Source organism: Crassostrea angulata, chromosome 8, assembly GCF_025612915.1.
Source record: "Crassostrea angulata isolate pt1a10 chromosome 8, ASM2561291v2, whole genome shotgun sequence".
Lineage (NCBI taxonomy): Eukaryota > Metazoa > Mollusca > Bivalvia > Ostreida > Ostreidae > Magallana > Magallana angulata.
The window spans coordinates 563,290-579,760 of record NC_069118.1 but is presented as its reverse complement, the minus strand read 5'-3'; the positions used below and the strand labels follow the sequence as shown (position 1 = coordinate 579,760).

At 33.0% G+C, this 16,471-nt stretch overlaps 1 protein-coding gene and 1 pseudogene across 1 annotated transcript; both read right to left on the bottom strand.

The window, feature by feature from the left end:
* Positions 1–567: 567 nt before the first annotated feature.
* Positions 568–2,806, bottom strand: LOC128159107 (interferon-induced protein 44-like; annotated as a pseudogene).
* Positions 2,807–5,414: 2,608 nt separating this feature from the next.
* On the bottom strand, positions 5,415–9,507 carry LOC128158433 (uncharacterized). Its single transcript, XM_052821260.1, has 2 exons — positions 9,228–9,507; positions 5,415–6,435 (listed from the first exon to the last, which is right to left on the bottom strand). The coding sequence occupies exons 1-2, from the start codon at positions 9,402–9,404 to the stop codon at positions 5,566–5,568; spliced, it is 1,047 nt and encodes a 348-aa protein (XP_052677220.1). The 5' UTR covers positions 9,405–9,507; the 3' UTR covers positions 5,415–5,565.
* Positions 9,508–16,471: the final 6,964 nt, after the last annotated feature.

Genomic DNA, 16,471 nt, shown 5'->3' with positions numbered 1-16,471 from the left:
ATCTCTTGTTTGATGTTTGAAGGTATCATCCAGATACTATACAATGTAAGTTATAAAGCAAGTCCAGAAAGCAAGACAAGAGTGACTCTTTAATCACATATTGGCTATTTATCAGAAATCTTTATGATTTTAACACTTCAAAAGAAATAAAAAGGACACGTGTACTAAAATATATAATTAAGTAGCAAAACAATTTAAAATATGATTATTTTATACAAATACGTTTACAATTACGTATTTAAATATTTATCTGGCACTTTCTTCCTCTGAACCTTACAGTCAGAAAATGAGTTTTTAATTCACGTAAAAACCGTTGTAAAGCATTGTTAACCATTACCAATAAAACATATTTCTTACCTTGATTCAGACAAAACGGTAATCAATTCATAAAATGCATTATTTTATTATACTTATTTACTTAAATGATTAAACACTAATGCTTTATTAATAATGTATCAATGACCAAAATCAATAAAATGTGTTTTTTCTCAAACACACAAAAAAATCATTGTCCACAATGTGCAATTAAACAAATTTGACTATATTAATCATAGTCTTTTGTGTGGACTATCTTTCCTTCCGCTGCCATTTTATCAAGTTGTTCTTTCATGTAGTCATCAACAAAGTCTAGGCATCGCTGCAGAGCTTCCATTAACAAAATGTCCACTGCAGTCTTCAGCTTAGTCTCGCTCTCATAATTTTTCACCGGAAGCACGTGGGCACGTGGGAGACCCATTACGTCTGCGACTTTATCCATGGCGTCACAGACAGCAGAACTTGTGAACATGTTTTTCACATCCTCGTTTACATCCGGGCATATTTTGTCTAGTTTGGTCAAGAAGACGAATTGTGGTAAACCTAAATAAGAAAAAAAAAAGCTGTGACTTTAAAAAAAATTCTATATTAGTTCACATCTGACTCATTCTATTCATTAAGGGGTGTGATTATTTTTAGGTTTGAATATGTCATGTTTTCAAGTTGTTTATACTTTAAGAATTTAATTATATATATATATATATATATATATATATATATATATATATATATATATATATATATATATATATATATATATATATATATATATATATATATATATATAATTATATGCTTTTCTGTTTTAATAACCCATAATACTTCATGTTTTGTATTTCTGTGATAAAAAAAATCTTACATATAAATACGGTTTATTTTGTTTTCAATGTCCATTTTAATCCTTTTTATTTGCTATATTAACTAATGTTTTGTAAACTATATGTCCTTCCACTGTGATTTGATAGTTTTGTGTTTTTTGTATCATTACTTACATCTATGGTTCATTTTAACTTGTAGATTTTTTAGACGTTGGAGGATTGTGTCCGACATAACATCAACAGTGCTGCGATCTATGACGAATGCCACGCAGTAAATGTTGTCTTTCAGCATCGAGTCTTTCATATATGTAGGGGTATACGGCGTGAAAAGTACCAAAGGGTAAAACTAAAAATGATAATATAGGTATTTTGATAAAAGAAAGGATAATATCCTAAATATGAGTAGGCGGCGCCTTTGTATATAATGAATTATAAAAAAAAAAAATTCAATTTATTTTGATAATTCTAAAACAAAAGTTGTTACAAACGACATGTCATGATAAGTGTTAATATCGTGGATAATTTTTATTGTAATGGTTGACGCATTGCCAATGATTTTGTAGATCCTGTGCAAGTGAATTTTCTTCAGGTTTGTGACCCTGCCTTTTCAATAAATAAAATAAACAGAATGATTGGACCTTGACACAATATACGATATGTCTATAAAGAAATTAATTAGATCCGACAAAAGGTATTTACATATTACGGGACTTCGTTTATTTCCAGCGATGTACATGGGGTATTGTCAGGTATATGGCATTTCTACTAGCTCTGGTTAGTGGATTAACACTCGATCGGTAGAGTGCTGGACTGGCGTGCCAGTTGACCCAAGCAGAGGCAATATCGGGTATATTTCCATCTAGGATAAAAGAAATTTCCTGTGCATCTTGTGAAAATTCTCCCTTAAATCCACGTGTGTCACACAAAGGAAGAATAAGTAATTTTTTCTTTGGAAAAGTCTATCACTTTGTATTGTCGATACTGGTAAAAAATACATTAAGAATGATTTTTATGTAATTATATGAATAGATAGCTTTAAAAAGTAAAAAACAAAATGTCGTCTTATGATTATATAAGTTGCAATTGCATTTTAATAAAAACTAATGAACTGCTCATCAATTACGAAATGTTAAAGTTGTACAAGTGTATAACTAATGAGAAACTCCTCTCTCTTTATTCTCTTTTTCTCTTTTTCTCACCATTATTGTTTGATTTTTTTTTCATTCTAAAACATATGGATCCATTTACTAATATTTTATCCAAATTTAAAAACAGAAAACCTTTTATGAAAAATTAAAAACTATTGTAATTTATCATACAATGTATGTAAAACCGGTATGTAAAACCTTTAATAGTTCATGATAATGAAAGATAATTCTTGCTGTTTGAAGCATTATTTGTTACAAACCTAAACATCAAAGTGCTCTCCTGAACAAAAAAGCAGCGCTTCACTATGTTTTGTAAGATGATTTGACATTGCATATAACTAAATATTATTTTCAAATGATTTTAATATTTTTGATTTTATGCTACGATAATAAAGATTTAGTTTTTTTCATTTTGTTCATATTTTTGAAATCATTATAACACACATTGTCAATTTTGGAGAAAATCTAGCACTTTACCGACCCCACAACTTTCTCGTCAGTCGTCTGTGCAAACCTTGATGCCATTGTTGGATCGTAACTTTACGTCAGGGACAAAGGAGGGTCACTCTTAATATTTTTGGGCTTAAAAATCAAAGGTATGATTGAAAGTTTGTGTAAAAAATCAGCTCAAATAACGTTACGTCCGCCACGTATAACGTATAAATTTTGACGCTCGCTTTGTAAAGAAAGAGCTAGAGCCACGAAGCTAAAGCAATTGCCCTACCATCAAATATCACCATATTCGGGTGAAATATAGTGTATAATTTTAGCTTTTCATAACTGGTTTTCTTTTTTCGATACCTATCATACTTTTTTTATAAACGGAGTTTACAATATGGTACAGTTTTGATGAAAAATGTAAAACAGACGTCATTTTTGTTAAGTAACGTCATAAAATGATAAAACTACATATGACTTCAGTTTAATAAAATAAACAAAAACAAAATGAAATTATCTTTCAGACATTATAATTAATTAATGAAATGTTCTATATTGATGAAAATACCACAGAAAGCTTATTTACAATATTTTTTTTAAATAATACAGGGATCAGTGCTGAAGGTCAATATAACGCCAGAACATTAAAATATGTCGGTGTCTTCAAAGTTCTTTTTCTGCAATTTGAAACTGCATGAGGTTATGCTGATGATGTGCAGTGAGTAACTGAGGATTATTCATTGAATTATACCAAATATAAAGCATATGATTAAAAATAAATATATAAATATAACGGAAATACGGGAGTTGAATTAATAACAGAGATCACAAGAAGAAGCTCTTTTATTAGTCCCCTACCGGTTTTCACCGGAGGGGACTATAGCTTTCCTCTGCGTCCGTCAGTCCGTCCATCCGTCCGTCTGTCTGTCCGTCTGTCCGTCCGTCTGTCTGTCCCACTTCAGTTTTCCACACTTTTTTTCTTTATGCGTTTGAGGAATGCTATGAAATTTGCTGAACAGCTTCAGAATGCCAAACTACAGATCAAGTTTACAAGTGTCAGGTTGACATATTTTCGAGAAAATTTATTTTTTATATTCCAAATTTTTAATGTTCGGGTTCGATATTCTCCATAACAGTGCATTGTTTTCACAATTTCCACAAACCGGTAGGGGACGTGTATTGCTTATGCAATACTCTCAGAATGCTTGTTTTATTAGCTGAAAGATTGCATGTCGATCAAAGGTTGAATGTTGATTAGAGGTTGAATGTTGATCAGATCATTATTTTGAAGATTATGAATTTCCTTCGTGTAAGTGACGTCATCAAACAAATTAATTTCTATATCCATGTACCTTATCATTGTATTGTATTATTAATAAAATTTGAAAGTTAGAAAACAGATATAGACTAACTTTTTCTGAGAACTCACGTAAATAAAATAATTAAATAGTATACAAGAACATAGTTTAGGTGCTCGCAAAAAGGAGAATATTTCTTATTTGTCTTATAGGAAAGAATAAGAAAATCCACAACGAAACAATGTCGGAAAAATGGAAAAGGGGATAAATTATTTAGGGCGACGGAACTAATTCGCTTTGCGCTGATATATATTGCGCATATAAAAGAAATTACCTTTGTAATTTTCTTAAGAGAATAATGTCAAGTTATGTAGTGAGTTTTATTTTTGCTCAAGTTATGTACAAGCAATTACATAGCTCTCTCATTAGCCATTGAACCAAGCATATACAATCCAATCCGCTTCATTACTGGTATATAAAACAGAGTAAAACCACCGCCATGATTATGTTTTGAAGTATTTTATCATTTGCAAACACGTTTAACACACTCTAAATAATAGTTGTTTATGTTTCGTAATTCAACCTCAAACTGATGAACAGAACTTTTTCTGAGATCCTGCATTGAAGCAAAATAACAACACACCGCATTTCGGTAGGTGTCCCCGTAAAACGAAGTTGATGACAGGGTTATTTCTTAAATGATATCAATTTAATATCATCATATTAGTATCAAATTTTATATGGGATAAAAAATCTACATCAAATTTTTTTAGACTTATTTTCCTCTCTCAAAAACTGCTTTTCCCCAGTATTTTCAACTTAAAAATGAGGAGTTATCCAAAATGGACTGTTTGGGATGGTCCCTACTAAAAAGCTAATTCGATTGATATTGATATATTTTTATACCTTTAATCCATATAAAATTTTCATTAATCAATTGAAGAAATGGATCCGTCGTACAGTCTCTAAAGGGAAATGCACATATTTAATAATCAATATTTAATTTATAGTTTTATCACTAATTTCTTGGCATTTTAATAACATCTCAACAGACAATCAAAAAACAAATGGAAAACAAACTTTAAATAATTATAAAATGTGAGAAAGGTTCCTATGACCTTTGTGTGAGGATATGAGGATACTTCCAGAATGATTCCACTATGTGTTTTAATATTTTTTCTATGTTTAACTTTTAACCCTTCTTTGGGTCTAAATATTGGTCCGAGGTCACAGAATTTACAATTTAAAATCTACATTATCTAAGTATGGTAGTATAGTAATATAAAAACACATTTTTTCACAGATTTATCAATTTAAATTCTTCACAGTTGAGCAAAACAGCTCGCTTGAGCCATCTTTTTAGGTGAATTAATGAAAAGTCATCAAATTGCCATGGATAGGTTATGACAGGTTTATTTAGAATGAATCTTTTGCACACTTCAAAACAGTTTGACAGGAACGTGCAGTGATAGACTAGACTGTATTAGAACTCGTAAAAAAACAACATCAATTACAATGATCAATAGTTTTTTGTAGCAAATACTGATGTTATATGTTTTCAAAGTGCAAAACATATGAAAATACAAGTACAGTCAACATAGAAATACTTCGAAGAGAATTTGCAGATGAGGCAGGTGTGTCTTGGAGGCATTCACACACACAAGTCTTGCCTACACAGGAGTGACAGACACAAGGTCTGGCATTTTCGTTTGGAAACTGGCTTTGGAATTCAAGAAATTGTTTGCACATCTTGGTTTCGGTATCTGAGGTGGATCCACCTTGACCTGAAATAATAGCTGGATCTACCTCTTCTCCGCTGTCTGGAGTGGCAGGTCCCCATGGTTCCAATTCCGTTGGCTCCAGAGGTGGGGTGGGATCACCGGGATTAACGATGGGATCTCCTTTACTCATCTGGTTGGTAATCAAAGAATAGCCAGGTTCAATGTCGGTGTAACCAATTGCAATGTCTGCACATCCATAGAATTGTTCCTGATTTCCACAGCCTATACACCCCTTGTTTGTTGTTGGATCCACTCCCCAGCTGTTCCCTGTGTTATACTTCCACTGTAGAACACAGGCACGACACCTAACACTATCTGGAAGCTGTAACTTTAACTTGTATTTCCCAGTTGTCGTTACTGGGTATCTTGTACTTTTTGACTCGATGACGGTTAACAAAAAATTATTCAAACACTCCTCTGAGATCCGCTTTCTTGGATCATCATTTGGACAAAGTCTGAATTCCATGTAACCCTTGTGTGCTGCTGTAATTTCTACCATCACTGGCATAATGGCACCAATGGTTGTTGAGTGAACAATGATTCCATTAGCATACTTTCCACCAGGCTCATTGTCCAGGGGCCCCTGGAATGGATCCCCACACACCCCACAGCGTCCTTTATTAACCTCATATTGAATCTGCAATAGAAAATTATTTTGTCTGTATTATATTTGTCATCAAGTGCCTTTACTTTACCGTGATGATGTTTCAAGTGTAAGTGATGAAGTTTGATGTATCACACAGAACATTAATCTGTACTGTTTGGACTTTCATGTTATAAAGTAGTGGTGTGCTTGCACTTAAGGCCCTTAATGAGCACAATTCTGAGAGTCAAGAGCTCACTTCCCAATGTCATATAGAGTGGGGTGTATGACATATGTACCAGTACATTAAAGCCCATCAAAAGAATTACGCTATCTGTCACTTATTTCAGTAGCTTTACTTACAGTTGACCTCCTAACAAGTTTTGGCCTCTTCATCCTTAACCTAGCGCAGCGAGAGGTTGCAAAGCCTGCCCCGTAAAGCGAGGTTTAATAGCAACATGGATATGTAAAACATTAGTGTAAAATTGAAAGTATAATCAAAGGTTCTAATGGCAAAACAATTGTTTTAGTCGTGGCGAAGCTATGTTGGCAGCCATTTTGTTCGACAACGTTAACTCTAATCATTATATGACTGACGCTTGCGATGTTTACTACTCTTAAAATCGATTAAAAAATTTGGAAGGTTTTAATATAAAAAATAAAAACATTTTAATGAATATATTTATAGATCTAAACCAGATAAGTTTCAAATTTGCTTTGATTATAAAAAAGATTACGACTTCAATGTATTTTTTTGTATTTCTTATCAAATTAGCAGATGGAAATATAAACTAGTAACATCAAGAAACAGATCGTTTAGATACATAATAAAATATTTAATTTTATTAAGTTGATCAACATATGAGATTATTTATCATTCAAAAATAACGAAAAATAACGGAATCACGTGACTTTTATCGCCTTATTCCGAAAAACAAAACTTGTTTTATCTATGAACTATGACGTCACTATGTAGACTTATCATGCGACGTGTTGTTTAGCTTTGGCATAAGATTTGAATTAATCAGACGAATAATTATTCATTTTTTTTTCAATTGAATTTTATTCTCTTCTTTACAAAAATCAAACTTTATTGTTCTATTTAAACCAAAAACATCTGCGCCTTTTTCCCTTTTTGTATTTTTTTGTCTTATTCTGTTAAAAGATAGTTTAAAGGTTAAACGGCGAGGAATTGCAAGTAAATTTGAAATGTGGATCACGGAATGTGATGACTGAATCATGAACAGATAATATGTGTCCTTACACATGTTCTCATTCAATAAATACAAGTTCTGGCCTAATCACAATAATTTTATGCATAAAAGTTATGTAATTAAATTTATAAATGAAATAATTTCAGGGCATGAATACTAATTAAAACAGTGTCACGAAGATGAAATGAATAGTGAATAAATTGAACTTGGTTAAAATGAAAACAAAATGAGTAGATTGTTTTTATTTCCTCATTTGATTTACATTTGTTCTATTGTCAGCATATCTAATAAATATATTTCAGCTCTTGCTGGGTAGATTTAAACAGGAAACAAATTCCCTGCCGAAGTGGTGACAAACATGCAGTTTCTTTTCAGTATCAGCAGAAATAGATGTTGGAATTTTAAAACATAATATACAATAACACTGGCCTCGCACTAGAATCAAAACTGCTATCTCATGGGATAAAAACATTACAGCTTTGGTGGATGGCTTTATGTATGCATTACTAAAGACCAGAATTTCGCTCTTATTTAGCATATTTAAAATAGGAAAATAAACCTTACCCAAATAGTCATGGACAGCCAATTCTTATACCAGTAGGAGAAGAGTAAATGTTTGAACATTACATAAATAACTTGATATGATATGATTTTGCTCCGCCTTAGAGCCAAAGCCCCTACACTAGGGGACACAAAATTTATAATTTTGTTAAAGGGTTTTATTGTCTTCCTTATCATGCAGTCATTGTTTATTCAGTGCCAGTAGTATTAAAGAAGTAGATCATGAGTCAAAACCACTACCCTGGGGGCATAACATTTAGAACTAATGTGGCGGGTTTCATTGTATTTTTAAACATATGCATGAAGTCAGTATCAACAGATGTTATAATGAATTTTCATTTGTCCGCTATTTTTCATTTTTGCCCGGCCGGTATGGCCCTTGTGGAGCAATAGTTATTAGGTTAACCGTTAATGTTCTTTATACCCATAGAAGGCATCATACCACATTTAAAAAATACTGGTCATGTATATTTCAAGAAGTTTGAATGTCAAATTGTAAACACACGTCGCACGACGACGGATGACGACATACGAAAATCAATTGCAATTGGTAATATTAGTTACTCGGGCCATAGTAAAATAGTATTATTAACCTTTTAAAAGTATATCCTTTATTTTTCTGATTATAGAAATAAAATTATGACATAGAAAAATTTATTTTGATAAAATAGCAAAATATATATCGTATGAAACCATACACTTTAGAGTTATTATATGTTTCAAGAATTTTATGTCTGACTATTTATAGCTTAGATGTTAAATTTAAAAATAAATATAAATATTATACTATTTAACCTCATTCGATATTTTGTTTGTAATAGTTTCAAATTTTATCTAAAGATCTTCTGTTGATAATCATAACTAACTTCAGGTATCCAAGTCAACATCATATAAATGATTTACCTGTACTCCACCGCAGTAATCAACATCATACAAATGATTTACCTGTACTCCACCGCAGTAATCAACATCATATAAATGATTTACCTGTACTCCACCACAGTAATCAACATCATATAAATGATTTACCCGTACTCCACCGCAGTGGTCAACATCATATAAATGATTTACCTGTACTCCACCGCAGTACAATTGGTTATCATTGTAATTCGGCGGATTCCTGTAGCCATAGCGCCACATACTGGACCTGCCTGGGGGCTCAATCAACCGACCGTGTCCTGCCACCACCCCTACCAGACAGGCAGTCCCTATGGCGAGTACCAAGATCATCCCTCCCATAAAAGCCATTAGGTTTTGGAATCTGAAATCGGAGTGTCATCAACCCATCCATAAACAGACTGACTGAAGCTGAACGTTTGCATTATTTACATATACATGAATGTTTATTTACATGACATAAAAACTTCATCATTTCCTGTAGTATAATGGGTGGTAGATTCTAATTTCCCATTTCACTCACTGACAGGATGTCGTGGGGGTTTTCCGTATAAGTCTACCTTCCAAACTAAATCACGTGTGTGAAGTGTCGAATTGTGACAGTCATTAACACCTACTTAGAGTATGGGGACTTCAACTAAGTACCACATACATGTACCAATTACACATCCCTGACTATTAGTCAGATTATATCTAAGTGTTTAGATTAAGAACCCTTGATTCAGGCTGACCTAGCTGACAGCTGGTCATCTTAAAGACTATTTAGTCATACAATGTATATTCAATATTTGACAAACTTCCAATTTCATAACTGGGCCAAAATCCCTGAAAATGAAGAAAAAATTCTTCATGTCATTAATGTCCTCAACAATTACTATACTTAATATAATTATATTATGTGCTTCCAAACTGAATTTCCACTTTTAAATTGTTTAACTAGTCTTATTTAATTTTATTCCGTGTTGGCCCAACATTCAAGTTGAAAAGAGCATTATTATTACAATAAAACAATGAATTTTTACTTTAAAATCATACGACATAGAGTGTCTATGAACTTTCTGAATGACCCCGGATTTACTTTTTCGGTATAAATCTTATCTTAATAAAAGGAAGTTTAAATCTTGTTTCAATGTTTTAAATTCCTGTTTCTAGCAAAGTATAGTAACAACAAATTATATGACAACTGATATTTAAGGTTTTCCGCTCTCAGCGGAAAACCTTACTATTATTCTGAAAAAATTTCAAATTTCTTCTTATTTTTTTCTCTTCTAGACGCCAACTTTGATCCTTATTATCTCGCTCGTTTGTTCACCGATTGTTTTGAAATTTTCAGGACTGAAACCATGGCGCGTGATGTTGTCATTGCATATTTTAGTTGAGGAAAATCCCTATCCGGTTTTGAGTTATTCCCCTTTTAGTAAAATTTAACGACTTCTTTTGTCCAGGGGGTTTAGCTTTAACGATGACTGGCATAGTCTCAAAGATGGGCTGGTTTGGAAGCTAATACATTGAATTTGTGCGAGATATATTTTATTTATTATTTAAATGCAAATAAAAGGGGTGGTATAGATGTTGAAACAAAGGAAAGAAAAAAAATAAAAAAGATTCGCGTATTTTCCGTGTTAGTTTTCTACCTGATAAAAATTTGTTATAACATGTATTTTAAAAGTTCTTGGTCTTACCCAGACCTTTCATTCGGTATACCGAAAAAGGGGCTGGCCCTTATAATTAGGGAGTTAGAGGCGTCCAAAGTTTCTTGTCAATAACTTAAAAAGGAATAAATATTTCTAATGCATTAGTTGTAAAGAAATTGATTTTGAATCCTTCTACAGTATTCAATTTAATGTTTTCGTAATTTATAGTCAGTATTTGCAGAAACGATTTTTGTCAGTTCGGTCCATTTTTTGTGGGGGTGCGCACGTTTATGAGGTTATGAAAGGGCTTCTTGTAATGCACTAACTGATACATGTAGCGTGCAAAAATAATTCCACATAAAATTTCCAAATGTTTTTATACATATGTACATTTTCATTTCATATAGATACACCTCTTCGACCTTTTTTTGTTGTTGTTTGTTTCATAACTGTGCCCCTGTCTATATTTAGATGCATTACGAGACTCAGGTAACCGATCGATAGGAGAGTCGCTAGCTGTATTCAGGCCGTCGCCTAGACGACAGTGCATGTGCTTGTAGAGCTGGACGTACACGTTTAACGCCTCACTGTGTTACTGTAACAGAGACATTTGAATTGTTTCAGTACTGGGAGATGTGTTAATAAAATGGTTCCAATGCATGGTAGTTAAACTCAACTTTTCTACAATACGTATACACGGCCGTCATATAAAGCACAATGTGTATTACTGACATGACAAATGTACGCTGGCAATTTAAACGAACGCGGGATTGCTCCCGATAGAACAATTCGTTTAAAGCAAAAAAAAAAATTACAGATTTGCGGTGGATATAATATAATTATCATCGTGGAGATGATTTTAAAAAGTGAACTTAATATTCGTATACGATAATATTTGAATCCAAAGCCGCTAGTTTTAAGTTACGGTTATAATTAGGGATATTAATTATGACTTGCCCCGCGTTTCAGGTTTTTTACTTGCAAAACACCTACAAACGAAAATACCAAACAACCTTCAGTAGCAACTTATAAATTATTTATTCCATACACAATTCTAAAGAGGTAATTAAATAGATTTTACAAATGCTTTATACTTGTATTCGCTATCTTCCATGGAAAAAAGTGGCATGGAAAAAAATGTTGTTCAATGTTCATCAAATACGCTGTAGCCTTAGCAATCGAAAATAATTAACAAACTGTATATTGATAGATTGACATATCAACAAACATTCAGACCCGCAATGTGTTTTTTTACAAGTTCTATAAAATGTAGACCCAATGACTGAATTCTTTACCGTTTTCCGTCTGGGTTATTTTGAATCACGTGTGTACGTTATGTGTTGCCATATAGATGAACACTTTAAGTGTTTAATTTTTAAAAGAAATTGTGTACATGCAGAGCAATGCAATGATAGGACAATAAAATTCCAACAATGTATATGGTGAGGCAGGTCAGACTTATACTGGTTCTGCTTGTTCTTCAAATAGCGAATGTAAGACGAAGTATTTGGGTGTTATATTTTAAACAAATATAAGTATTGCTTTCTTAAAAGCTTGCATTACTCAACAAAGTATGAAAGTATTTTATTGGAATCATTCTTAGTTACCTTAGCTGCATATATGTACCGCTCGGTCTGTATCCCGAAAAAATTGACTACCATCCGAAATTTTTCATACAAGGTCTACAGACTTGCAGCTAACATTACCTTTAAAAATATATTTTAGAATGTGCCGCTGTTTATAAATTCATTAAAAAGACGCACAGAATCAAGTGGTAATTTGTCGTTTGATATGGGATTTATGACGTCTATTTATATTATATTCATTAAAATTATTTCATTATTTCAAGCTTGTGGGTGGAATGAAATCAGTTTCACATGTTATATGACATAAAGATGTCCTCTCACCACTTTTTCTCGAAGCAACTATTTTTATAAAATTTACATAATAAAAATTGAATTATCATGGAGTTGCCCCCACCCCACCCCCCAATTTTGGTAGCATGTAAAAAAAATTGTATGAAAATCATGAAATTATTAGTGACATTTTGAAAATTTTGGAAAATTTAATTTTTTTTTCTTTTTTTGCTTGTCAAGATTTGTTGGATGAGCCCCCCCCCCCCCCCCCCCCCCCACTTTCAAAAACGATGCTACGTGCTTGGAAATTACTCATTTCTTTATTCTCCTCTTTAATAAACAAAACAAACTAACAAAAATAACCGATCCAGATAGATATAATTACATGTATCAAAAATAAACTTAAAAAACAAACTACACATTCATCCTTCACTCACAATATTGCCTTTTCGATATTTGTCATCGTTGTAGACCCGTGTTACAATCTGTTAAGTAGGTGCTTGCACGAAAAAGAACCCCTTGCTGATCTACATTTTCATTAACGCATACAAAGGAAAAATATATTTTGATTGAATTTCTTTTGATGTAAAAAAAAAAAAAGGAGAAGAAATGGGTTCTCAGTCTCTCTTTATGCTTGTTTGTTAGCGGTTAATCCAAGTTCATTTTGAATATCCTTTTGTAATTTAAAAAATGCGATGTAAATTTTTTTCATGCAATATTTCGGATAAAGCAATGAAGAGTTGTTTCTTGAAATTTTATTAGACCATAAAATTGTAAAATGCTAACATTGAAAATTGTGCCCGATTTCTTTCTTTTTTTTAAAGGTAAAACTTTATTGATTTAAAAAATGATTCTTTGAGACAAACAAATTGACATAATCAATAAGAGTTTGACAATCTCTAACTGCAGGTATGTAGCTTTTAGTCAGAAAAAGATGGACGACTTAGGACACAGATCGTCCATCCGAATTTCTTGAAAATTGCCATTATTTCGTACGCGGACGCAATACTCACCGAGACTAAATGGTTCGTATCTTAAGTTTTAACTGCTTTGAAAGGTAATATTGGTTTTCTGATAATTATGAACATGAATAAATAAATAAAAATGGTTAAAATTACAGTAAAATTACCGGCATCAGTATTCTCCGTGCGCGGATCTAGAAGGGGAAGGGTTCCAGACCCCCCCCCCCCCCCCCCCAGCGAAATTTCTTTCAATTGCGTGTACATTATAAACTTACCAAATATGTCCGGACATCCCTTGGCAAACTCAAATAACAGTCTGACTTTTCAACCCCCACCCCGGAAAAATTTTTTGATCCGCGCATGTTCCCCCTCCTCGAAATACAAAATTATTCTTCAAAACCCCTTGTAAAATTGCCAGGATCTCCGCATACGAGGGTTGTTCGGAAATTATTGAGACAACTCGAATATTTTCTTTCCTAATTGACGAATTTTGGTAAAAATTGGCATAGACACTGAAGTTACCCCAACAAAAAATAAAACAAAGTGATATTAAAAGAATATCTAATATTTTGTTTACGACGATAGATAAACAAGTCGGTGGTCGGGGTACCCGGCGCAGCCATGAACTCGGAGATTTAATAACTTAAACATCTACTTTATAAGTGTCCGTAGAATTACAGTTAATGATAAAAGAAATCAAATTAAATATGTTCATTTTGCTATTCTTTGCGACTAACTTTTGATTAAGTTTCACTGATGTTTGAGATGAAATACGGTTATGGTACACATATATTTACCAAACAATAGAAATCGGACAACGACTTTACATTGAATTTTGACGTCAAGGCGGCGCATTAAAAACCGTCAAACTGGTGGAAATCTCGGAAGAAGACCTTTTAAGGCCAAGCAATTGCTTAAAAAAACTATACGATGACAAGACAAGGTATAGAGCTTCAGTTCATCATATTTTTTTCACTGATTGTTTAACTAGAATTAGGCCAAAGGGATTAATTATCAAGTACTTTTGACGCACTAACTGTTATCAACAGTTCTAAAATATATAAAGAATAACTGCAGGAGACATTCGCAGTAATTAGACTTTCGGAAAAAAATAACTCGATTTTCCCCCTGAAAACAACAAGAATGACAGAAAATGTAAATGGTGACATCTTGAAATGAAAACAAAAGATGATAAATAAAGAATAATTCTTATTTCCGTTCGTTTGTAAGGTGTTTAGAACACAGGAGCAATAAGAAGCGTTAAGATGACGTTGCGAAAAGTTTGCGGTTGCGCCGGGTCATTGGACGAAGGTAGGTTGGTCAGCTTACCAGGAATGATCTATTCATGCCATGAACAAGAAACTTTTCACATTTATAGTCTCTATCCTGATTTACGTTTTGGTGAAATTTCAATGGTTTATCTTTTTTACTAAAAGAATAAGAGGAAATGTCTCAATAATTTCCGAACAACCCTCGTATATACTAAGAGATTGATTGGCGCTTGCGTTCGATAAAAATGCGTGTAAAACGTTTGCCAATGGTCTTTTTACCTTCGTACCGGGCATAACCACAGTCCCACTCTGTGAATAAAATGCTGCGAATCAAACTAGGGACAACGCGTTAAGATCTGTATTTGCTTATAAACATGTAGAATCATCGTGCAAAATGCACTGTTTAATTATATTTTTTTTTTTTACTTTACTTGTAAAATTCAACATCGGTTTCGTAATTTTTTCTCACAGTTTATTTCTTACATAGTTACTTTTTTATTTAGTGATTGACACTTTTCAGACTTTATATGTGATTTCAAAGAGACAGAGTGTCATGTCTCAAGGACTGTTAATCTCTTAAAACAACATTGTGCAATTATCAGATTTTCATTTCTTGGACATCAAAGACTCATTGAGTTTATTTAATTATTTTATATTTGTGAACCTTTCACTCAGCTTACTTATATCATTACCTGTCAATTTATACTCATTGTTAAGATTCTTATAAATAGTTATGTACAATTGTCAATGCGCAGTCTGGAATACGGCGGCCAGCCCCGGCCATGTCCGACTCTCCCAGAGTCTTGAGTCCGGAGGCCACTTCTGGCCATATCCGACTTGTTTGTAACATGCCTGTCTGTTAAATTGTTATGATGTTGCCATCGTTGAGTGTCTCGTCCAATAATGTGGAATCCTGCATTAATTGCCTGTTTATTTCTCTGGAACTGTATACTGGTGGACCTTCGGGAATACGGCAAACCTACCCTTCGTTTTAGCTTACGGCCCACAGCGCGCCCCAACCTTTTACCTTATACACTTTACGCCAACATTCCCTCACCCGGTTCGTACTGCACACGACCGATGCAGATCCAGACGAATTCTCTATCACCGTAAAATCTACGCGGTCACAGAAATATAATACTTTGTTTCTCAGTGTTTACACATCTAATATTGTACTATGGTCAGCTATCAATTTTTGTAATACCGGTACGTCACAAGTATGACGCAGCTACGACGGAAAACCTAATCGTTGCTTGCAACGAGCTCGTCTCTAGTTTCTTTTCTTTTTTTTATTTAAAGTTGAAAAAAACAGACCTAGAGATAATACCTACTTATATTATACAAAATAAACATGACATGTTTCTATGATTCACAGTTTGTGTTTTTTTCTTGTAATCAATACATGTTATACTATAAAAATAATGTAATTCACCTAAAACCCCTGACCTTAGTCTCGCATACTTTTATTTATACGTCATAGGATAAAAGATGCAAAAAATAATATAAACACAACTGATTTGCATAATGTATGATCAACAAGAAAATGCTAATTAGGTAGTAAAAAAACGGAAGTTTTACCTGGAGTTGCCCACTAACTCAATATACAAGTAACATACTCAAGTTTTGTTGTTGTAACATTACCTGTAGATGTAGATGTAAATGTAACTTGAGTTCTTCAAGAAAAATGATATATCA